General features: G+C 34.3%; 1 protein-coding gene across 1 annotated transcript in view; it reads right to left on the reverse strand.

Annotated features, from left to right (window-relative positions):
* The window catches only part of LOC149797069 (uncharacterized), a 243,610-nt gene that overhangs the window by 120,398 nt on the left and 95,712 nt on the right, over positions 1-27,500 (reverse strand). Inside the window, exon 9 of the mRNA XM_089961743.1 lies at positions 2,710-2,780. Coding sequence (XP_089817869.1) covers positions 2,710-2,780 — 71 coding nt within the window. The remainder of the gene's footprint in view (positions 1-2,709; positions 2,781-27,500) is intronic.

The raw sequence follows: 27,500 nt of genomic DNA on the forward strand, positions 1-27,500 counted from the left end.
GTTACGGCTGATCAGGATTCTTGTTCTTCGAAGTTTGACTTGACTTACAAGTGAGTATATATATATATATATATATATATATATATATATATATATATATATATATATTACAATTTTACTTGCCACCTGTGCTTCCAGTAACGTATTTAGATGAATTTTTACATTTGGCAAATGCTGTCATGCCTACCACCTTGTCATATATATATGAATTCTAATATTTGATAAAGGTAACACTGCAAATCATCTTGCAATGGATGAATTTCAAAATGCTATCATGTCTGTCAACTTGCAATATATATGAATTTTAATAGATGACAAATGCTGTCATGTCTGTCAACTTGCAATATATATGAATTTTAACACCTGACAAATGCTGCAGTGCCAGTTATCTTGTAATATATTAACTATAATGGTCTGACAAGAGCTACAGTGTAGAGTTTTAACATTTGACAAAGGCATCATTTGAAAATACAAGCAAACAAGCATTTTACTGGGCCTACACATCTATCAAGTTAACACATTCCAAGTGTTATTAATTATTCTTATCAACTCCTGTCTGGAAATAAGTGTTAAAAATACTGCCCTTACTATTGACTATACCTGTACACTGAAAGTCAGTACTGTACCTTGTGGCACACAGAATGTCCCCCTGACAGTAGAACTGAAGTACAACAGTGATTATTTATGATGAATGACATCATCAACACAAGTTGTCCAGTATCTGCACATTGTATTCAAGTGCATGTCCAGAAGTAATTGTTTCTATAAAAAGTCAACTGGTTATAATATACTCCCTCAACATAAGACCCTTCAGTATAACACCCAGACCCAATTTTAATAAATGGTATTAAAATAACACATTATTACATGCCCATTTAATCTTATGTGCATGATCTGGCATTTCATACAGCTGTTCAGCCCATATTTCCATATCATGCACTCAGATCCAAACTACTTAAGTTGCCAATGTTGATGTTCACACATAGATATTTTTAGATACAGTGACTTGAACTTTTATAAATCCCAGTTGATTCTGAATTTCATTCATAAAGTAAAGCTAAAAACATTTAGAAAGCATAAAATGGGGCTATTAATAAATAAGAAACTGCATTTAATTTTTGTACCGAGCCAGGGGAAAGTACTTGCTTGATATGGCATTTGAATACATCTCAGCCGCATAGCCTCAACGTAACCCTATGCCATATCAAACTTGTTACTTCCAAAGACTCGTAACAAAACACGTACACAGTTTAGTGTATTAGTGTGGTTTATTCTAAAACTGGTTCACTATAAGGCATTATACTCTATGTTCTGATGGACAGTGTTATAATGAGGGAGTACTGTATAATGAGATTCATCATTTGGTGACGTCACTCTAAAGTGTTGTATTCTAAGGCACCTGGATATAGTACAATAATAAGGAATTTCTGTATAAGAAACCTCTCCCTCCCTCCCTCCTCTCCCCGCACAGTGCAAAATAGTACATTATATATTCATGTTCCAAGACTGCAAAAATATATATCAAGTATTTTATTTTAAAGTAAATATTAACGAGTCCAATGCTGTGCTAAAGACAATAATATATATATAGACACACACACACACATATACCAAATTATGCACAAAAACAAACCTTTCATTCCAGATGGATATTACTTCCTTTTCAACAACAGTGACTTGTAACACATCAATTCTGTATCCTGTTTTATTTCTATTACCTGTCCAAATTTACTGCAACTAAGTACACATACAAGCAAGGTGGCATGTCTCTGCGAGGGTTCCCAAAGGTCTCTGAGTAAATAATATGTACTAGACAAATATTTAATACATGTACTTTTGTGTGTGAGTGTGTGTATAAATATATATATATATATATATATATATATATATATATATATATATAAAGGAAAGAAAGATAAACAAATGAAAACATTCACTTTTATTTTTATGCAACGGCTTACCATGTTAGACGTGTACATGTTGCTTTTCAAGCAAAGAATTACTTCAAAAAAAAAATACTTGAGATGTTTACTTGTATGTTCTTGCACTAACATCAATATAGGGTGTACTATACCTCAGACAACCTTGATATGTGTACTTATACAGTCTTGGATTAACATGAACCAAACCACATACAGGCTGTCTATAACTCTTTCCCTACTCCCTGAGTTTCATACCTTTCACCTCCAATAACACACAACATAATCACAGGTTACACAAAACTCTTATCATAGGAGCCCATCTGTCTCTAGAACAAAATATAAACTGCTTTGCCTGCCAAAAAATCATTAATCAATTGCCTCCTAAATTCCACTTAATGTAGCTCATCCTCAAACTCCCTCTTCATTTTTTTTTTAAACCTATACCTGAACTCTGTCTTTAATAGAAATGCCATTCCTCCAATGTATCCACTCATGCTCTCATGCTAAGTGGTTGGGGCAATTTCTAACTACGAAACAGTCACACAATACAAAAATAAAATAGGAAACAACACAAATATGGTTGCCTCATATATTCAGGCTGTTTATACTGCTTTAAGCTTTGTCCACTTAATTTGTTACAAGGAAGTAAAGATGTCAATTCCTTGATATTTTGTGTAATGTCCACATACAGAAGAATTAATCATCCCCTGTCCTGTCAGCCATTCATTCAATTTACAATTCAGATGCACTAGTCATTGACGGGACATAATGAACCTATTTGACTCACCTCCGCTCTTTCACTGGGGCTGTTGTTGGGTGTTTCACAGCGGTTACATGGCTACTTGTACCTGTGGAGGCCTGAAAAAGAGAATTTAACACATCCTCTGTAATTCGCTTCACATTATGACTGCTTGTGGTAGTCAGCCAAAGCATTATTGTCTCTTCAGTTTGACACTACAGGGAAACATCATATCCTATCCCATATAGCACGTAACACTCTGGTATGGACTACAGCATACAGATCAGTGCACCATACTGTAAATCTCCCTAGGGCCATATAGAAACTAGGCCAGCTTAGGTTATGAATGACAGACACATATTTCTCCCATACACAAAGAATGAAATCTGTATTTGGTTGATTTGCCTAACACATTTCATGGCAGCAAAACATGATAATGTTTGAGTCTGTCATTAGAAAATCCTACCCTCTGGAACATTCCATTTCTAACACGTGGGTGTATGGTATTACGTTCTTCCAAGCCACAACTAGTGTATCTTGGGTCAATACATAAAATGCACAGTTAAGTCAATTACTGAGAACTCCGTTGGAAATAGATTCAACGTCATTTTTATGGCTTAACTGATTGCTCCATTATGCATAATCACATTTAACAACAATGTTCTAACAATTACTTTTTTATATTTTAAAAAAATCCCCATTTAGTTTCACTTCAACTTTTTTCAAAGAATCTGGAAAATTACAAAGGAAAATAAGTAATAATGTTACTAAAAATATGACAGTGATCAATTATTTTTTTTATATCTGCAACCATCTGACAGAAAAAAGAAAACATTTTGAAAGTATCCCATATATTTCTGTTTTGAAAAAAATTCATATATCAGCTAATATATACATTAGATCCTATAATGACTGGACAATAAGAATCATTTTCACCCACCCACCCACACCACCAAAATGTCCATTAGATGACTAAACATTTCAGATAAACATTTTATATAAACAATGTAAACAGGCATAAAGTGTGATTTGGATAAAACTTAATATTGGTGATTTAGCCCTTGGTGACAGACGGGCAAACATAAAGTACAAGGAACATCAACATTTTAGACTGATATATCAAATTGTCACATGAATAGATTGAACAGTTTTTTTTTTAATAATAGTTTTGCTCAATAAACATAGTAATTAAGGGAAGGATGGACAGGCAAACGAACAAAAAAGTAAAAAAGATACAAAAACTAAACAGTTCCCAACAGCATAAGGCACATTCAGACCACTAGTCTAATATTTGCACAAGTTTAATGGAGGTAGTTGATGATGTAGTCTTCTAATCTGGAAGCAAAAAGTATGAATGAAGGTGGGATTGATAAACAGACATGGAAGGAAATGTTAAAAATATAAGTTAAAAATACAAAAACTGAACACCTGTAACAAAAGGAACATCTACACCACAATCCAAATAAAATAAACTAAATTTAATGAAGCTATCATAAACAGTTTTTAGAGTTTTGCTGCAGAAATAAGTGTTGGTCATTGATGGATGGATGGACAAATGGAAAAAAATGTGGAAAATTGTGAATAGCAAAAAACAGCACATTTGTACCAAACAAAAAAAAAATACCTTCAACTGTTTTAGAGTTGCGACTCTTGGGAAAAAAAGTGTGAGAGGCGGATAGAAATCAACTCTGGTTATATAACATCAGATCTTCTTTGTCCGACATGGAGATCTGACAGATGCTGATAAAACTTAAATGTTTTTGTGGGGCCCCAAATGATCAAGTGGTCTAGAGTCTTCTCCTTTAGAGATCACTGCCATCTCACATCTGTCTGCATGGATTTTAGTCTCAGGCTCATCCTATGTTGGTGTGTGAGAAAGCTTGCCAGTAGATACCCATGGGTTGGTATTCTTTCTCCACCAGATATATTGATGATCATGTATCATGTGCAGAAGAAAGGTATTAAACTCAAAACATCATAAAAACAAACATGTTTTGGTGACCTTTGAAATTCCCAGTCCACATATTTTTAATAGCCTGTCAAATAACATGTTACAAATGTTTGCTGGGAAGACATGTCACTTTCAAAACTTTTAAGTTGTGATTTGATTGATGAACTAAAAGGCCAACCAAAAATAAGGACCCATATTGGCATCCATCAAACTTGTGCATCACACTGTGGGGATCTCATTTTAATCAGACTGGTCAGAAACCATTTCCATATTCCCTGCCCAATAAAAGACTGGAAGGATGAAGAGTTTTGTAAGTAAAGAGGAAGGATTCAACCATAAAATGATCTGTTCATAAGATGTTTACACCAATGATGACCTTTTGTTAAAGTTTGATATTTTCTTACAGCCTGTTTAATGGTTATCTTCCAAGTCATGCTATGATACACTAATACTTAACCCATACTTAGCTACAGAGTTTTATTAGTACCAATAATATCCAGCAGGAAAAAGAAGGATATTTTAGGCATGTATTTAGGGTTTCCTGTTGACTGTGACCACAAAGATATTAGTTACACTACACACCTATAGGATAATGCAAGCAGACCAAGGTCAACACAGTAAATCAATACAGCATGCTGTATATTGTGGGTGGAAATAACTCAGTCATTAAAACAACAAAATGTCAGTTATCACACCCACTCCATTTTTATTTTTATTTTGCAATTTGGAGGGGGGACGGAATTAACACATCTTTTGATAGAACAATTTGTCAACAATTACTCTCAACAGCAATCTACAGGAACATGTTGGATCAAAACAGAATACAATTTATTTTTGACACAGCAGTTAAAAATTTATTCAAAACAAGAATTCCAAGTGTAACAACTCTAGGTTTTAAAACAACAGAAAGAAAGTTAAACCAACAATTTAAGTAAAATTCAACAAACATAGCAATAAATTTATAATAAAAACAGAACTGCAATAAGTGTAACAATACAGTTGATGATTATAACAGCAAATATTAGATCTTATTTTGTTTCAGTATAGACCATTTAACGGTTATTATCTCCCCTTGAAAACACCAGAAGGCATCTCGGTGCAACTAACTTCCGGATAGTTCAATCAATAAAGATGGCAGATGTAGATCAAGAAAATGTGACAGACTGCTCACATTCAATAAGCAAGATCAATATCTCACCATCTTAAAATGAAATTCTATCAATATTTTATCAATTGTTTTTACATCTTCTATTTTTTTCACTAATTTGTGCTGTTCCCAGCTTTCAAATAAATGTTCTCTGCCCATTTCTGAACTTCAATATCTTTCCATTACTAACTCATGCTCCAGTTTGTATTATTTGATTGTGTGAAAGTATCGCTGCGTAAAAAGCTTGTTACTGCAATTTATCTTGCTTGAAGAATACTGAAAACGTTTATTTTTTACAGCTTTAATCATTTCAGTTGATGGAGGCTGAACGACGAGAAAAAAATTCTAACTTCTTAAGGTTCTTTTATTATTGATTTAGACTTCAGCACTTCTATTAATGTTCATTGTATTTTTCATGAAATAACTTGAGTTATATCTAGGAAGGATATAATTTTTTCAAAATGCACAAATGTCATCCATGCTTGAACAGACAGGCGCATGTATGAGTCTCTTTGATGATTTTAATTTTAATTTTATTTCCTCGAACAGTTGGGAGTTTTTAGAGTACACGATTTGGAGAAATTTATAATGTTAAACACACATAGCATATATCGGATATTCGTGGCTGTCACTTATCTGTCTGTCTGTATGCCTGTCTGTCTGTCTCATTTCATCTGGTGCATGGGTATGTATATGTCTGAATGAATGCGTGTTCACATACGTATATTACATAAACATACTTCTGCTTAAAAATGGGTATATAATAGTGCGAAGATAGAAAGAGGGACTGACAGATAAAAACAACAAATACGAATATTTGTGAGTATCCATTTATTATTGACTTAAAGAGCATGTTCTTTTTTAAATCATACTGTCTGCAATTTTACATCCGGTCACATGGATCAATATTGATTCAAAAGGTAAACCAAAGTAATAGGATGGAATCTGTGAAATAATTGGATCTTTTAAAATTATGTATTTCATGCAAGGAAAGATAATCAAAATTAAACTAATTTTAAGAAGGCTGTTCCAGATGAATTTGCTGGTGGTAATCAGAAATGCTGCCTAATTAGACCCCAGCAAATTTTAGAGTTATTACAATGTGTCAGCATAAGCAAAGAAAAATCATGCTGAAAGTTATGTATGATATTTACACCCAAATATGAATAAATATTCCATCTGCATTATTTACACTTCTTTATCTTTATGACAGTTAATGTAATTATTGCTTTGTTAAGTTCCGCTGAATACACTAATATACTGTGTTCCATTTTAAAAAAAACTTTCTTGGTTTAAAATATTCAGTGCTACAGATCAGCTAATGTATCTAACTCGTGATAAAACTTTCTTAACTCGTGTTATAAATGAACTGAGAAAGAAAGATATATCAACGTATGAAAAATGCAAATTGTTAAGATGGTTTTCGATAAAGTTATACAGCCAAAAATGTGCAATAAATGTTTAAAATTGGAGAGAAAAGTGAAATGTTCCTACAAATGTATCTGAAATTATGGATAATTAATCTATATTATCTGGTATAATATAAATATGGACAGTGTATTCAATTAGTTTATATCATTTAAGTATGGACAGTACATATTAATTATCTGGTATAATGTAATTATGGGCACTGAATCTAATTATCTGAAGTAATGTCTGTAATTATTCCCTAGTATGAACAAAAGATATTAGACATAATAATTTATTCATTGGTTTAACCATAATGATCCATAGTACAGCTCAGATTCCTTCCTTTGTTGACTTTATGTTTCGCTAACCAAGCGTAAAACAGTGCAAAATTCTTAACTATCTGGAACTGGAAATTTTTTGTGGGCATGTGCACTGGAGCTGAGGGAGGTAATTTTAAGCGCTACAATCAGTAACTCCATTGCAACCGTGAAACCCTCTATGCCACCATTGGTAATGTCATCACATCAATGGCAGTTGGCTTTTATGTTGGCCTTGACAAAAATGATGCCAGGTCTTGTAGCTTGAATGAGGACCTTCAACCATGGAAATACAAATTCATTCATGAAATGCAATTTCATTCCATTTTCATTTATCATTCATTGTTCTGTATTTTGCTTTTGCACTCTCCATTTTCTTCACAGTGCATTCAGTGATCATTTCATTAGTGTTAATTCTGCATTTTATTTACATTCATTCTGCATATCCTTCTAAGTTCACTGATCCAATTACCTATTTCAGGGTCTGTACCTATACCTTACCCATCTTCAAGTAACATTTACAACATGGATTTTGGAAGCATATAATTGTTCACCCACACATTTATATAAAGATAGCTCAAGTTATTTTGAAATGGCGGACATTCATGTATTGAGTCGCAAGTTCAAGTGATACTAATTTACATGATGGAAGAACATAACTTCAAACATACTGCTATTCTTGGTCTTTTTTATACACTGCTCTATATATCTCTACAATATTATCAGTATTTTGATTTCTATGTCAGTAGAGAATTCATATTAATATCTGAAACATTATTTAATGCTGCAGACATATGGAAGTCACTTACCAGTGTCTTGACACCAGGCTGACCAGTTCTAGCACTTAGCCTCTTAATGCTGAGAACCAAGCAAGGCAGCTGCTTGTACAATGTTTTTAAGTCTTTGGTATGACTCAGCCAGAGTTTGAACCACGGACCTCTCGCATCCTAGGTGGATGCTCAAACCACTTAGGCTACCAAGTGGTCCAGAAGGAATAAATGCAAAATCTGAATGCATGCATTTCTGAGACCATAAACAAATGATGCAGAGATGGTAGATGAAATGTAGTGTGGAGTTGTTAAAGTTACCCATTTAAGTTTTGTTTTTTATAACTTGTTCAGTTCTTATTGGCAGGGGTGATGGCAGAAATTTTATGGATAATCAGGTTTTCTTGAAGGTTTTTTTTTTTGTATCATCATGTCTGCAAGTTCCAAACATGGTGAAGAACAGATATTACACTAAATTGAGTGAAGACTATCTGGAACATCAGCTATTTCATATCCATGCACGGTCAGTGTTATTTCAAAATGAAATGTGTTATCAGGCAAGATACAGAATTCTTGTGTTATATACGTCTATATTATGTTATATTTTTTGTCTGTGACTGGGGTTGTGGAATTAATGCCTACCAGTGATTTGTAATGATTCTTTCAAGTAAACAAGATGTTCAAGACCTGACCTTGTTTATGAGTTAGTGAGTTTTTCCATAGAAAATACTATCAGGTTGCAGGTCAAGTGAAAAATGGATATACAGAGACTTTGGTAAACAATCATTCAAACCAGTTTTATAAAAGGTCAGTGGAATTACTGATAGTTGTATTTATATATAATTTGAGGCATTATTTATTTAATTTATTCATTGGAATTAAAAAGAGCTCTTTGACTTTTTGGACGAAAATATTTGGAAGTATTGAGAACTTGTTCAAAGACATTCAGGATTATATCAGCATGATACATCAGGACATTCAAGACCAATGGAATTCATTTGGAACATTCTTTACTTTAAAACTTAAGATATGACATTTAGGATTATTTGGGATTTAATTTACAATACTGTAAGTTCCTCTTTAAATTTCACTTTGCAACTTAGCAAAATGTGTGTGTGTGTGTGATTTAGATTTTAAATGTAGCTTTAACAATTTGTCAGTCATATCGCTAGGATGTCTATAGTGTGGCAGTTGATAGTGATGTCTAGCACTGGGGCATTATACTGCAGACACGTAGCATGATGGCCCACCCAGTCACATTATCCTGACACCAGGCTCACCAGTCCTAACACTAACTTCTTAATGCGGAGCGCCTAGTGAGGTAGCTGCTAGTACTATTTTTATAAATCTTTGGTATGACTCAGCTTAGGTTCGAACCTGTGACCTCCCACATCCGAGGCAGATGCACTAACCACAAGACCACCAGAGTGGTCCCCAGAGTGGTCTAATATGAAACGAACATGTTAGACATTTAAAGAAAAGGTTTCCCATACATGCTGGTTGCTGTCCAAGATTAAACACTTCCTACATATTAATCCAATTTTTAAAACACTGATGCTATGATTTCACAGGAAGTAATCACAAAATCTCTGCTCATCCTTGTGCAATCATCTGAGTGCCAATTTAGGAATGCTAAGTTCAATACAAACTTTTGATCTTGCTTCTCCATAATTAACCCTTTCTATGAAACTAATCACTGTGTATGCCTTTCACCTACTGTATATACTCGCATAATGTATTAGCAGATATTAGTCTGTGCAGTTTTTTAGGAGTAATCAGTAGAACAAACTGCACAGACCCATATTTGCTGGTGCATTATGCGACAGAAGATCTGGGTTTGCATACCATGCAGTTGGACTCAACTTGCAAGAGAGTATATACAGTAACTTCCCTGCTATGTTTGATTCATATTTTGTAATAAGGATAACTTGCATAACAATATTTAAAAGATTTGAATGGTTAATTGAAAGTCAACTGTGACTGTTATACAGGTATGACTTGCATGCTTTTTAAAGTTTACTTAACCCTGTTGACTTCATTTGATACAAAAGACATAATATGATAATACAAACCATGTCTAATTTTAACTGACTTTAACTGTGTAATAAACACTTCTTCTGTCCCAGATCAAAACACAGCCAGCACTTAATTAGGTTCTGACGGAAATGTTTATGGGCATCACTCTGAGAGTTGACACCTTTCACGTTTGATGATATACACTAATATCACGTCTGAGGCATCACAATGCATCACACTAAAACTTGATTTTAAAAAACAAAAAAACAAACATGGATTTCCCTTGACAAGACTTACTGAATTGGTATTTATTTCATAAGTGGTGCCTCCAGTAGGCATTAACAACATTCTGATTGATTGATATGTCATATATAGTTATTTCTAGTGTACTTTGAATTTTTTTAAAAAGAAATTTAAAATACATGACATATTAAAAGTTGATAAATTTCATGTGGTGGGTTCCAAATTTCTGGGCACTAACTGCTGCTTTGACCCAAAAAAACAAAGTGATAAGTCAAGGTTTCCGTTACCAAACGGATTGCAATTTTTTTCACATTCAGCAAATAGGTACCTATTTTGGTATTTTCTTTAAGTGTATTATTATTATTATTATAGGATGCCTCCTATAGCAAAGGCCAATCAAATGTGTACAACAAATTCATTTTCTCATTTTCCCAAAACTGACCGTATTTAATAAGAGCCCCATAAATAAATTTAAGTTAAAAATAGTCTAAATATTGGATGTATGGGATCTTTTGTCCACCATTATGAAGATATTCTCTTTTAAGCTCATTTTCACGTTTCTAAAAACCCTTTAAACATGTATCTAATACAAACCAAACATTCCTAAACAGCCCTGAAAAAAAAACCACAAGGTATCAGTGATTTTTGTCAACCATTTCAAAGGTATCTTCAACACATGAGAAAAACCTTCTATTGAAGAGGGGGTGGCCCTCTGTATTTATTACATCATTTGTCTGCTGAGATAATGAACATTTCAAACAGGAAATATAACAGACCAATTAAACAGGTTCCATGTTCCTATGAATCTCCTTGTTAACTGTGATGGAGTAGACTTAACCTATTCTACATATGTTCAAATGACTTGTGATTTCACATCTTCTCTGCCTTATTGCTGAAGACAAAATCTGGCAGCAAACATATTACATTTCAACTTCAAATATCATAAAAACTAGCACTAATATCTTTCAAGTATCACTAAAGGGTTGATTCTAAAAGTGTATCAGGGTTAAAAGCAGGAAAAGATAGGAAATGAACCATGACGCTCAAGATGAGCATTTAGTAAATTAGGTATTTTACTTACAAGGTTTGGAAACATGTTTTGTGTTTAACAAATATGTGATCTGGTAGTTTTTACTGCATACTGAAAAACATGAACATATGATTATTCCCGACTAAGCCCTAATCAATATGTGGCTTGATGACCATGACTAACTCAGGGTGAAATAATTTCTGTCTCTGAGTGAAGTGTTCTCAGTGACCAAGTACCATTAATGATCCAATATTTGGACACTAAATACGCTGTGCTCTCTGCCCACATTATTCATGTACTAATCAAAATTATCAATTTACCTGAATACTGTCAAGAAATTTAATGTCTTTATGTCATGATTCAGATTGTGTGTTGATATGCCCAGCCGGTACAATGACTAGGTACGTAAATCATGTTTCTCTATAACCTTGTTCGTAAAAACAATATACTTGCATGATAATCTGACTGTCCTTGAACAGATAAATAATTCTGGTTTTATTTCTGGTCTTTGTTTTTGTTTTTTTAAATTATGAGTCCGTTCATCATTTAAATCTACTGACAAGTCCCACTAAAAAATGTCCACAAATGTAATATAGTTGTTATATCAATATTATTTCTTAACATAAAATATGGTTTTGGACATCAAAAGGTATCATAAAAATAATATACATCTACAGTATTCATATTATCATAATTATGAAATCTGAATGATTATCCATAGTTTCTTTCAAAAATGCTGAAAGCTATCTCAACACTAAAATTCAAAATATTGTGATCACTGCTCTCAATAGGCTCAGTCTGACTGGTTCAGGAGTGAAACTGTAGAATACCATTATACAGACTTTGAATATAAAAAACAAACTGATTACATTGAAAATGAGGTTACAGCTTGGAAATATGCTTATTTTTTAATGAAACTGAAACAAAAACGGGTGAAATTTTGTGCTGCGAATGTTGACAGCTCTATCAGAAATAAATGTAAACCATCAATTTTACAGTTAGCAATGTTCCAACTGTAATGGGGTGGGGTGGGGTGCTGCTTTAGAAGAACTTGCTTCATGTGCTATTACAATTAAGTTGGTATCAGAGAAAGCTGGATAAGACATTTTGGGTTACCTGTGGTAGAATCATTTCAAACATGCACAGAACATCCTAAACTTCCTTCAATACCTCAGTTTGTACTGATCAAATGCATCATTATAAAATATGGACAGTGGTCATAACAAACAAGATACTGACAACTAAGGGCTTGAAACTAGATTGTTTTGCATAAACTAAACAAATTTAAAACACGTTTTTAATCAATTCGTGTAAAATATGCAGATATGCTTTTATGAAATGAAACTCTTATCATCATAAGCTCAGCTCTTAAGTTCGTTTTTTCCTTGTCTAATCGATAATGAATGTTAACCATAATGATCCATAGTTAGTATTGCAATACGCAAGGATTACATGAATAAACATTTTTGAAGATTAATCCTTGACCAGAGTCCTTAAGAAACTGACCTAAACCCAAAACCTAACCAAGGTGTTGTTCTTGAAAATCTTTCAAGTTAAAAAATGACCATATCACTGGTTTGGTTACTGCAAGTACGCAAGTGGATGACCAGGCCAATTTGAGTTCTGAACTGTCTGTGGCACACCTGACCAGAGATTAAGTGCTTGGCTTTGCAAATCATTAGAGGATGTGTGTTGCTTTCCTCCAACATTTACACTGCCCATGCTTCAAGGATGATTTGAAGGATTCTCTGAAGCATTGCTTCTGACACCCCAAGATCATTTTCCTTCCCCTAGTTGATGATAGAAGATCTTCCTTGGTAGTTATTCTTTTGACATTCTGCTGATGAGGCCTGCTCATCTGAACTGTGATTTCATCAGCAGTGTGTGGATACTTGGAAGGCCTGCTATTGTGAAAACCTCAGTAATAATAATAATAATACAAATAATAATACAAATAATAATACAAATAATAATAATAATAATAATAATAATAATAATGCTTTATTTATAGAGGGTGACTCATTAGTTTAGGAATATTCTCCCTTGAGGCCCTCTGTGACCCTGACCTGCCATCTTATCCTCAACAGTTTCCTCAGGCAGGCCATGTCAAAATGGTTTAGCTGTTGGCATGGTGTATGTACACTGTCCAGGTCTCTCAAGCATACAGCAGGGTTGACAACACAATGTTTGTAGACCTTAAGTTTTGTTTGCTGACTGATACACCTGTGCTCCTGCAAGTTTGCACATAGCCTGCCAAAGACCACACTTGCTCTAGTAATTCTAGCGTTGATTGCATCATCCCTGTGGACTATATGTAACTGTGCTGCCAAGATAGTAGTACTAATATTAGTACCCTTACTCGTACCTCACGGACAGGGTACTAACATGAGCATATACGTGTTAATGGAGCAAGCCAGGTGTGAATCACACTCGGCGCTCTTTTAGCCTAATAATAACACTTTAAACATATTCCTTGCATATAATCCAATAAATAGAGTAGTCCTCTTATTTAATACCGGAAGTATCAAAAATCATTGTAGAAATAGTTGTAAAATCTCGTTTACTTTTTTCAGTCGACATTTTCGTTTAGATTGTCCGCCATGTTATTTCAAATAATGATTACTTCCGTTCTCAGCCTCAGTTGTTTGTGTGCCATATAAGGACACTGATGCCTTATTTGGAAATGTAAACAAATCGTAGTAAAAATCTGGCGCCGTTTGGGTCAGAAATTCTGTGCATTAAAAGTAAATACGGTTTATCGGCAACTTTGGAATTCAACCAAGAAGCAATTATTCGCACTTGATTGATAATAATATAGCGTAGAATATCCAAAATATGTTCTTGCAAGCCTTACGTAGAAAAGGGGTCACAGCGAGAGTATCACGTTATCTGTCATGGCGGACAGATAAGGTTAGAGTAACCATGCCCATTTATTTTATCGTGTAAGGGCTTAAAAAATTCAAAATAAGCCAAACTTCTTTCACAACATGATTATACTTATGTAGTTGATTTCTACACTGTTTGTTTTTCTGACTTTAGTGATGATTTTTTTTGCTCCACACACGATATTGGATCAGTTCGTAGCCTCAACCACAACAAATCAAGCTGAGGCTACGACATCGTAGCTACCAAGATAGGTGAACTTGGGTTTGGCCATTTACTCTGATGGTGGGCTGTATATAAGGCTTTCTTGGTGCAGGTTGGTTCAACAAACGTCTTTTATGATGCTCACTATGGGACCAATAATTGTTGCAAGCTGAAGAGAAAAGGTCCATACTCTGTTGCATGTCAGACTCTGATATGGAATGCAGGGGAGAGTCATTAGCAAATAGGAGATCACAGTCACTTCCAATGTATTACAGACAAACATACAGACATATGGACGAAGTCAACATTATTTTGCCCCTTATCATATACGTTGTGCATTACACAAGTCATGAAAAACTGGTTCAACTTGATCAAAATGCTGATTATATCGTTGCTGAAGATATGAAGGAAAAACTTTAACAGCATCTAACCATAAATGCATGATCAATTTTAATCAAGCCAGTTTAAACAGGTGTAAACTCAAAAACAAACCATACTTATTTTTAAATTATACTGTACCATATATACATGCATGTAAGTTAAAATACACTTAAACTTGTGTACAACTATGCAAAGGTAATATCAGTGCTTTTAATAAGTGGAACTTTTAATATCTTGAATGCTATGAAGTCATTCCAAGTTAAATGACAGTGCATGTTTAAAATAGTGATTCCAAGTTCACTGACCTTTGTACAAGTTCATCAGCTGATTAATTTCACTACAAACTTCCTCAAATTTTAATGACACAATAAATGAACTGGTTTTAAAAGGTTTTGGAAAAAGTTGTATAGCATTCTTATTTTTATATCCAGGTTAATGATGCTCAAAGCAATAAAAAAATGGGGGTGTTCTACACGGCAACATTTCAACAGTATACTGTGCTATAAAGTATTGTGCTGAAATGTCTGAACCCCACCCCCAACTGTGATGATTTACAGAAGTTTTTAATAAGATATCTGATCAATGAATCTAAGTATAGATGTCTTGTCACTGGTCATCAGAACATGCTGTACCTAGGTTAAGACGTATATAATTGTGCTGGTCTATGTGACACAAAAATTAACTTTAAGTACACATACCATATATATTCCTTTATAACCCAACTTCAACTGCATTTTACAAAATGCAATATTAGATCTGGGTCTATGTTAGGTTTATTTGGAAGTAATCAGAATCAATACAATAAACAACACAGACTTGATCTGCCAGTGCATTATGTGACAGCAGATCAGGGTCTGTTGTTTGCAGTTGGAATCAACTTAAAAGTGAGTGTATATGGTATTTGCACTAATGTCACCCCTTCCAGAACTCTATCCAAACGGTATGAAATTCTAAAACTATACTGCACGTCTACAGAATCAAAGTCTGAAGTCTGTCTTGAAAAGTCTAAGAGGATTTGTGTCATTACTCATGAAAGGTCTAAGAGGAGTTGTGTGTCATCACTATACATTTTATATATACCAACATATTAGCCAAAGTGTCCTAACAAGCACCACACAAACTCTGTGAGATGGATCAAAATTCTGACACTGTTTTAGTTATCTACAGACAACCCCAATTATATCCCAAATTTTGACATCTTTATTGTAAATGATGTAAGGAGTTCCACAACATTACTCACTCAACCTAGGCAGGATCACATAATACACACCTTTACTTGAAAAGCACTGTGATAATTACCATAAAGATACTAACCACCTAAACATTACATGTACAATCTACACTCCCTTACAAGTCTGGTCAAACTGTACACAACACAGACCATGATCTTAAAAATCAGGGTCTTTCTTATTTGTTCTGCTCGTAAGTCCTAACAAACTGGATAAACAAAGATCTACAATAACAACATGGGATAGGAGATCTGGGTCTATGCAGTTTTAAGCTGGTCTCGACTTACGGATGACACTTCCAAGATAGTTATCTCTGAAATAAGCTTTCATAGTATTTCACATCCTGTTCAGCAATAGCTAATACACAGATTATCTTTGTTATTTTACACCTATTTACAAAAACAATCACCACCACATGTTTGCTGTAAAAATGGAGAGAAAAAAAAAACATTAACAGATCTGCTGATTGAGCAAAGTTGCATAGTTGGCATGGTGAATAAATCAGCCAACTGCATATACTTTTCTTGTTTTGCTACCATGGGGATAACTCATTCCAATACTGTATGTGATACAAGTTTGCAATATTTGTAAGATTTCCCTGTCCATTTAGGTGAGCTGAAAAATGTTCAAGCATTTTATGTTTTTTATTTTTAAATCATAATATTTTTCATCAACTGCAACAGTTATGATAAGTTTGATGAGGATGAAAGAAAACTAAGTGTTTTATTTCAAACTTGTGTTTAATTTGGGTTATTTATAATTGTCTGAAAAAACACAAATCTAATATCTAATGCTCCTTAATACTCTCCAAGCAGCGTTGGGCCAGATCCATTCTAGTCCAACCACAATCATTTTCATGAACTAGTCCTTGAAAACCTTGCCCTTATCTCACACCCTGTATACCAAATTACAGGGACCTGCAGTTGCATGTGTGACATGTGTACAAATGTCAGTGATAGAGAGTAAAAGGAATGACTTGAAATGGGGATTTTAACTGAGACTAGTTATATTTTGCTTATTCCATTACATGATACTGCTGGTTCCCATAGGCACTGCTTTACATCATAGAGGATAAAAACGTTTTTTTGTTTTTTATTTATTGAGAAAAAAATGCGTTTTTTACGTTTTTTATTTTAATTTTAACGTTTATAACATCTATGCTTTACATGTTGTCATTAACAACTTAGGCATTTTGCAATGTTAAAAGTGTGTACTACTTACTACCTCTTGATAAACAAAAGATATAATAAATTTTAATATTCATTACATTCTTTCCCCTTCTTTCTTCTTGCAAAGAAAAATTACCACTTTACAGACTACTTTCAATGGCTGTGAGAAAATGGAGAAAACAACTTCCAGGAAATGAGGCCTTGATCTCATGATGATCAGAGCCCACTGATTGTGTAGGAGAAATGGAAAATCAAAGCTACCCGACCTAAATACTACTTGCACAATTTCCTGTATTTCCTAAACTTCCTGTCTATAATGAATATGAGATACATTACTTTGACATTAATTCATTCTATACTACAAAAAAGTCAAGCAATGTAATAATTAGCTTCATGAAGACTGTCAAGTTGATGGGTTTATCACTTTCTTCTCCCATGTGAATCAGCATGTATAAAACTTTGGTGATACATTACATACTAGTTGCATTTGGTTTTTTTTTTTGTTTTTTCATACACGGTTTGTCCAGCATGTTAGAGCGGCATTCCTTCTCAAAACCAACTTTTAACAAGTATTATTTGTCTTTTTGCAGTATCAACTAAAACGAGTTCTTTGAAGGAACCGATGTTTCAACTGGCCAAAATAATTGCCTGGAGTCCTAGATAAGACTATTTTTTAACTGCTAAGTACTGAAACCATCGCTGATATTCTTGAGAAACTTGGGAACAAAACTATTTTCCTACACAATCAGAGTTAAATAAAACCATTCAAGTGCAGTACAATTTTTTTTGTCAAGGTCACTGACCTTCAACCTGATATCACAGATAGAAAATTATGTAACTCCTTATACACTACTTCCAAGCTATGCATCATCATCATTTTTATGATAATTACTGAAAAGTAGACAGATGTAGTTCTACAATGACACCAAGGAATACAAGTTTTCTACTTGCATTACAAAACACAGCAGGAAAACTCAAAATTTGAGACACTAAGAATTTTTTCTCAGAGTATGTGTCTGGATTTTAGACCTTTTGGCCTGAGATCTAAAGCAGACAAGTCCTAATTGCACACTGTTGTTTTTTGGAGTCAAAAATGAAAAGGACACAAAAATCATGGGTCCAATACACAAAAGGAAGTCTAATTTTACCCTTCTGTGCAAGCAAAATAGCCGATCAGAAACATCTTTTATACACATAGGCTTCCAGCTAAACGGAAATCTCTTGGAAGCAGATGTATTTGGATATATTCAGAAGTAACCTCAAAAATGTGTTCCTACCCCCATTTCAGGGACAAATGAAAATAACTTGATGGGTTAACTTGATTCATTGTCAAGATACAACCATATGCAAAGACTGTTTACCATAAATTCATCATTATTATTTTGAATTTCCTTATAATATATAATTTATGTATCACCATTCAAGGTATTCATTATTGATACATGGTATCCACAAAATGGATTTGATAAAATCCATTCATACTGTCACACTCACAAACTAGCAGTTAGAAAGCAGTCGATACCTTTGACCTTAAATTCATTAACAGTGTGCTATCAACTTGATCACTGGAATGCAACTAATATATATTTTGGTTAAAACTCACTCATAGAGACACTTTGTTCATAAGCTGTGTGAAGAACATGAAAACAAGCAATGAATTCAGACTTGACTCAAACAGTCTATTAGGTCTGGGTTTCCAACACCAATCCTAATAGACTGCTGTGAAAGCAGTGTGGATATGACTGGTTAGAACCTATTAAATACTACACAAATGTCGTTGTTGTTGTTGTTGTAGGGTTTAACACCATTTTTCAGCACACGATAGGCTATACATGGCGGCCAGTATTATTGGTGGTGGAAGAACCTGGGAAAACCCCGGAAAAAACCACCGACCCAAGAGAAGCTACTGGCAAGCTTTCTCACATACCCACATTGGCCGAATCCGAGACTCGAACCCACGCAGACAGAGGTGAGATGGCAGTGATCCGTAATGGAGAGCGCTTTAGACCACTTGCTGCTCGGGGCCCCTACGCAAATGTCATTGCCAATATTCATGCAAATGACGTAGTAACAAGAAAACTTTTCAAGACAACCACCATAGTGTCATGGTGGTGGTGGTCAGATGAACACCATTTTCACTCAGAACCAGGTACATACACCTCTCCCTTGATACATGTTACTTGCACAGAAAGCGATGCAAAGACACAGCCATGGTATAACGAGGGCATGATTTAACGACGGACATCTTATACTCTACTGTATATACATATGCATATAAGCTCATTCACATAAAATCCGACCTCTTCCAAACTGAATAGGTAAAAACATTAAAAAGAGCATGACCCATGTGTAAGCCTACCCATAACTCTGAGTCGACATCAAAAGATGCATGCAGTAATTTCTAAATGCATTTATTTAGGCAATTCGCATTACCAAAATAAAATATCTCCAAACCTAACGAAAATGAATGTGAGAACATTAATTTATATGATCAAATATTTCCAACTTCAGATAGTTTGAATGAGTACTCCTTTCAATGTTGGATAATAAAATTCTGAAATGATTTTATTTGTACTTTTGGTAGCTTTTGTGCAATCTTTGTTCACTGCCTGAAACAGAAACCATGCTGGTTCATAAAACAGTAACACCAACCAGCCGATTGCAACAAATTTTGATGAATCTGCACACTTGCATTTGGCACTTTTTGCCATTTGCATTGAACACAGACAAATTGCAGTTCTTGTGACAATGTATCCGTTTTATCGACATTCACTAACAAAATCACAGTTCTTGCTCCAATTCACGGAATGAAGCGATTCAAGTCGAACAAGCTGCTTTTATCTTGCCATCTCTTCTAAACCTGCTTTGCTTTTCACCTTACCGCTACTTGCATCTCATGTATACAAAATTCACGTGCTGCAGCATATTCATTAACTTTGTAAGTCCGAATGCAGCATAAGCAGAATGCGGTCTTTTATTTCTACCACTATTCATTTTAACTACAGCCTTACATTTCTAGGGAGCAAAAGCTTAAGTAAATTTTGATAGTGGTAGAATCCTATTTATAGTTCATTGTGCTATTACTCCATGAGCGAGTGGTTGTCAAATTTTATTGGATAATTATTTATCATTATTTTTTTTACTACCTGCAGCTTGATTCAGCAAACAAAAATATGATAGGTTGTCAGTGTGGACATGTTACACACTAATTACTTACAGTAGTAATGGCTCTAATTAGGTACAATGACCCCTGCTTTATCGCATTAAACAGTTCCTCAGATAGTCAGTATGGATCAGTAAATTCATTGGCATTGTGCAACAAAACAAAACTGAGGCATTATGTACCACGGATTAAGCATAGCAGTTATTATCATTGAAGAGCTAATAAACCTCTTTGCTTTATAAAACAACAAAACAATAGTAGAAGATAAACAGTGATTTGTGGTTGCTCAATTTTTTCAGTACATCAAGTTCACTTTAACAAAATGGCTGCTTTTTTATTTCCAAACACACCTGTCAAAGGAATTCTACAAATTATATTATTACAAATTAATCACCCATACCATATATATATAAAGTTAGTATGCATTTGTAAAGAACCGAAGAGTTTAAAGATTGTTGATCATGGGCCTAATATACATGTGGCTGCATTTCTGGTGGACTATCATCTAGCAAATAGACGTCAAATCATGTACTGCCTGTTTTTCATTCATTATCCTACCTGTGAAGTTAGAAAAAAAATGCTTGTTGGACTTCATGACAGCACATATCATATGAGCCATGCTGCATCATTACTGATATTCATGTGATCTTATCTCTGGTGATCTACAATATGAGCATATATGACTAATTGACAACAAAATTAAATTTTTCAAGTTCAGATCTTGGCACACAGACGAGATGACCCCGCCCCCATCTTCCATGCTTTTATTTTTTCCTAAATTATTCGGCTTACACACCAAAATATATGGTAAGGAGGAGATTCCTTCCCACCTGGACACCAAGAAGCTGTTGTTCTAGGGTTTAATGTCATTTCTCAGTGCAAGATAAGCTATATATGCTGAAGGATGAACCGGATTACAAAAAACGATAAGAACCTCTGACCCATGGGAAGCTACTGACAGGTTTCTCACATATCAACATTAGCTGAGCCAGAGACCCAAGCAGACAAAGCTGACATAGCAGTGATTGGCAAAGGTGAGTGCTTTGGACCACTTGGCCACCAGGGGCACTGACATCAAGAAGATGACTGAGGTGGGGGGTATGGGGTGGAGAAAATAAAAATGGTTTAATACTTGATTTACATTCACATGGGGAATGATTGTCAATGAAATAGTTTTTAAATTGAAGCCATCTGCTTTTCTATACAGACTACCTTTATTTTCAAGATGACCTCTGAAAGATTGTAAAAAAACATTGCTCCAAATGGTTGCAAGACATATCATGCATACCTTCGAAAGCATTGTGCATTACATCACTGCCTTTGGATATATTCAAGTGTTATTGTTGATTGTGTGTGTGTGTGTGTGTGATTTGGATTTTAAAAGTAGCTTTAACAATTTTTCAGTCGTATCGCTACAATGTCTGCAGTGTGGCAGTTTTAGATGATGTCTAGCACTGGGGCATCAAGCTGCAGACATGTAGCATAATGTCCCCCACCCAATCACATTATCTTGACACAGGGTTGGCCAGTCCTAACATTAACCTGTTAATACTGAGCGCTTAGCGAGGCAGCTGTTAGCACCATTTGTATAAGTCTTTGTTATGATTTGACTTTTTTTTTTTTTTTTTTTTTTTATTAACCCCGTAATAGGTTGACCACTGGGTCGGGGAACCATCCCAGGATCACCTTACAATCAAACATTTCTGGTTATCAGATAATCCAGGGATAATAAATATAATCTACAGAGAAAGTAAAAAAGAAAAACACACACACACACACACACACGCATATGGCCAAAATCTAGGTGACATGGCTTTTGTGATATTACAGTATTTTGTTCCTGTTTACCCTCAAGTCAGAGACAAGTTAAATGTTCATTGTTGAGGTCCATTTTTGAAGAAATTGGTCCTCTTTTTTATTTACCTTGGCAGTGTAATTTTCAATGTTCTTATGCATTGCAACTATTTGCTTAAAAGCAAAAATAGAAGGATTTTTCATATTGAATCTGCAAGTATAAATATAATATTTTGCCAAAATAAGCAGAAAATTACCCAAACTGTCCAGTTGTTCACTTCCTAAAAATGTTTCTTTTTTGATCAGATGTACAATATTTGGGCAAAAAGGTGCAAAAACTTCATTAAAACGGTACCAAAACTGTGAAGTAATACTGCAATCATAAAAGAGATGCTCAATACTTTCAGTTTCACTCTTACAGAAAGTACATTTGTTGTCATCAAATATGTTAATTCTTTTAAGAAAATCATTAGTAGCGATTATTCTGTGGATTAATTTAAAGTTAAAAGAGATCAACTTGGTATCCTTGGTACAGCATTTTGCCCGGCTATATATATCAGACCACTCCTCACTACTTATATTTTTATTTAATACTTGCATCCAAGTTTCTTGCTTCGCAGTGTGTTGCCTTTTAGCTTCCTGTAAAAGATCTTTGTAAATAAACTTGAGTGAATCTTGTTTTCGCAAGTTCGTTATTTTATCCTCCTGCTTATCAAAATTATTATATGATTTGACATGGGGTTTGAACCTGATACCTGCTGATCCAAGGTAAACACTCTAACCACTAGGCCACTACAGCAGTCGTTATAGATGGATGGTTATTGTTGATTCACAACAAAACTAGCTCTTTAAAAAACTATGGACATTTAATTAATGAAACAACAACTCTCAACAATGAAACTTGATTTTTAAAAAATATTGTTCTGTTAGTAAAGTATTGATTATTCCATTCCCTTTATTTGACTTGTTACAAAAGACATAAGTGACATGAAATTACGAAGCGGGTCTACTTTTAATTGATTGTAAAAATACAACAAACACTTCTGCGGATCGGAATTTAAGAAATCAGTTGTCACTTAACTGGGTTCTCAGAAACACTCATGGACACAGCTGTTTTGGTTGATCAACATTTCATCATTTGAATAAAAGAAGGCATATAGCATTTATGATGATTGTACAGGCATTTATTTCTTAAAGTGCTACCACCAGTTGGAATTACTGACACTTTCATGGGCTGAAATTCTGTTGAATAGTTGTTTACAATAACCTGCGAAATTTTTTGGTATAGAAAACAAATAGATCTTGTTTAAAGTTGAAAATATCATGATGCTGAATCAGATTTCTCAGTTGTTTTTGACAACAGAACAAGCAGTATAGCAAAGACTCATTTACTAGTTTTAACAACGATTTTCTTCAAATTTCAACGCAGCCAATTAAGGGGGTTTGAGGGAAAAAAAGGGATCCACACCTGACGCCTCATTATATGAGGGTCTGTGAGTTATCTGGGTGCAAGCTGTTGATGGAGGTGTTGATGGAGGTGTATTGCTGTAATAGTATTTTCATGAAACCTCGATGCTGATAAGACCACCTATTTAGGAGTAGCCATATAAAAATTGTCAGGATGGCCATGAAAGCAGCAATATTGGAAATCATATCAGCAACAATTCAAAATAGTAATAACTATATACTGCAAGAAAGAAAAAGTTTTTAAAAAATGTTGTGTGCCTATGTAATTTTTTTGTCATATTGCAAAGATGTCTGCAGTGTGGCAGTTTATAGTGATGTCTAGCACTGGGGCATCATGCCGCAGACATGTAGCATGATGTCCCACCCAGTCACATTATCCTGACACCAGGCTGACCAGTCCTAACACTAACCTCTTAATGCTGAGCACCAAGTGAGCAGCTGTTAGTACCATTTTTGTAAGTCTTTGCTATGACTCAGCCAGGGATTGAAACCCATGACCTCTCGCATCCGAGGCGAATACTCTAACCACAAAATGTTGATACGTATAAAGTTTTAGTGAAAACACAATGTCAGCAAAACTATCCCTTCAAGAGAAACAGTGACAAAAAGGTCTTCAAGGTGGCTACTGTTAATCAGCACCATTTTTTTATTTAGAACCAAGTAGACACCTTTCTGTGAAAATGTAATGTTGATATAACCATCCGTTCGGAAGAAGTAGTTATAACAAGATTTTCAAGATGAACACCACAGTGGCCATGCTGGATGTCCAATGGGAAAAATTCTGATCTAGACCCAAATTGACAAGTTAAGAAGTCCATTAGTGAAAGTCCATGTTAATAACACCATCCATTCAGGAAAAACATTAAACATAAGATGGCACATGTGATGGACAAGCTGATGTCAAAGCTCCATTTTCATTTAAGACCAAATACACATCATACGAAGTCTTACATGCAGTAAAAATCTAACGTTGATATGACCATCCATTTAACAAGCATCAATAAGATTTTCAAACCGGGCAAAATGGTGGGGATATTGTATGTTAGATAAGCACCATTTCCTTCATTTTGAACCATCTAAACATCACAAAAATCTTTTGGTGAAAACCCCATCTTTACATCACCATTCACTGAGGGGAAGCAGCAATAAAATTATTTTCAGAATTGTGGCATATTGGCTGTCTGATCAGATATATACATCACAAGAAGTCTTCTAGTGAAAACACTGATCAATAACACTTTCCATTCATCAGGAGCAGCACAAAAATATTTTTCCCAATGGGCTCCATGGCATCCTTACTGGATGTCAGATTGACATAATTTTACTTCAGACCAACAAGACATCATAAGAAATCTTTTGGCAAAAACTCCATTGATCATTCATCTCAAAGGAATAGATTTCAAGATTGATGACATCATTTTCATTTAAAACCAACTATACATCATGGTGATAACTTGCAGTAACAAGATTTTCAAGATAAATGTCATATTACATATGCTGAACATTCAATTCAATTTTCAATCAAGTCCAACCTGACACCACAAGTCTCCACTAGAAACCCCATGTTCACATGACCACCCTTCGGGATCAGTAGCAAAATAACATGATTTAATATCCCATGTCATTCCTAGGGTTAAATCGAATGACAAAAAGGGGAGATAACTCCATCTGATAAACACTGATCAAAAGTGGATACTATCAATCAACACTTTTAATGACCATCTTATTTCCACTCCTGTGATGTTTGAAGCAGGCAAGATATAGTGGATACACATGATTAGTGAAATTCACAGAAATATAAATTGGAAACAAGTAGAAGTAGAATTATTATGTTTCAACTTGTACACTAAATGTTTGTTGGTTATTTCAGGGTTTGCAAGTTTATGTGCTTTTAGCTATATATCAATATGTATTTCAGCCAGACTAATGTACAGTTCATATTAACTGTTTATAACACAGAGAATGTAAAATGAAATTCTTTCAAAACCCACTATATAAAGCTCTCTCTAATGAAGACTGACAAATACATGCCCTGCTCTCACTGCAGTCTTTTGGCTTCATACAGTAATTACAAAACCAACGCAGCAGCTGGTGAATTGTACCGCTGAATCTAATATACAATTTTATTTGGCTAAAGTCATTAAATATCTTTTTGAGATATCTAACATAAAATTAAAAGTCAGAATCACTTCATGTATGGTAAATGTGTCACAAATGTGTTGCCTAAGACTCATTAAACGCCAGAATTTATTACTCTTGACCTATAATGAGCATTATTAACTGGGGCAAGAATGTTTCTCATATACTCATGCAGTGAACATGCTGTAAAAAACCCAGACTGTATTAAAAAACACAGAATGTATTACTCCTGATTTCAAACGAGCATTTTTAACTGGGACAATAATATGTCTTGTAATATAATACATTGGACATACTGTACAAAAGACATATTTTTTAGAACTTTGCATACCTTAGTACTGTACAGTTCTGACTAAGATATTAACAAAACCCACATAGTGAACATTTTGCAAGTGTAAGTATGAACCCATCGATGTCTGTATTTTGCTGACTGTAATTCAAATTATGGGAAAATGAAAAACATTCAAAGAGAGGTATGGCAAATGATTGTCTAGTCTTGTCCATCATTCTGAAGCATATGTATTTTTGGATACAGTAGTTTACACAGGGCAATCCAATTAACAATTACTTGTTCAAAGAAATGTCAAGTTACATAATTTTTCTGATGGCTCCAGAGTAAACTATTTAATGTCAAGCTTAGTTTGATGGTCTCTTTAATAACTGGTGAGATAACCATTTTACTATGAAGAAAATATGGTACTCATATTCTTTTTCATGGAGAACAGCCAATGTTCATAAAAAGGAATAATGTATATAAAAAAATATGGGCAGAATACATATCCGAAGTTTGCTAATTAATTTTCATTTCTCACTAATAATGAACAAAACAGGTATGCAATGGGGCAACATATAGTATTTTATACTTATTGGAACAATTTAGGACTTGAAAAAAGAACAACTGTAAACTGGATTGGGTCTTTATTTCACAAAAGGAACTCAGCTTGAATCTAATATGTGCCATTCTTGTAGTAGTAGTACACTACTCCCTCAATAAATCATGCTCTGATCACTCATAAACCCGCTTATAATGCAAGGTCAGTCGTGGATCCAATTTTTTTAATACAAGAAAGTACCAAACATTTGACCCTTATTTGCTGAACATAAAGAAAATCGCAATCAAAATTGGTAACTGAAACCGTGATATATCGCTCGTTTTATCATTACAAACAGTTGATATGAAGTGGAAACTTGAATCTACATTACAAAATTGTCAACTTTTAATAAGAAGTCGTATAGTCTGTTAAAATTACTTTCCAAACAACTTTTTGGTATACAGTACATAACAATATGCAACAACATTTTGATCAATGATCTATTGTTCTATTGTTGCACTGAATTAAAAGCTGACCAACTTGTATTACCTGTATTACCATGTTAATTATGTCTTTTTATCAAATAAAGGGGGTGGACTAACTTATAAAAGGCATGTAAATCCAACTTGTATAAGAGCTAGAGGCCATGGTCTAGTGTCAGGTCAACTCATTTCAAGCGATTAATCAAACACTGTTAACAATTTTTTGGGTGAATGT

This window comes from Sinohyriopsis cumingii, chromosome 6 (assembly GCF_028554795.1).
Source record: "Sinohyriopsis cumingii isolate HCF-2022 chromosome 6, ASM2855479v2, whole genome shotgun sequence".
Lineage (NCBI taxonomy): Eukaryota > Metazoa > Mollusca > Bivalvia > Unionida > Unionidae > Sinohyriopsis > Sinohyriopsis cumingii.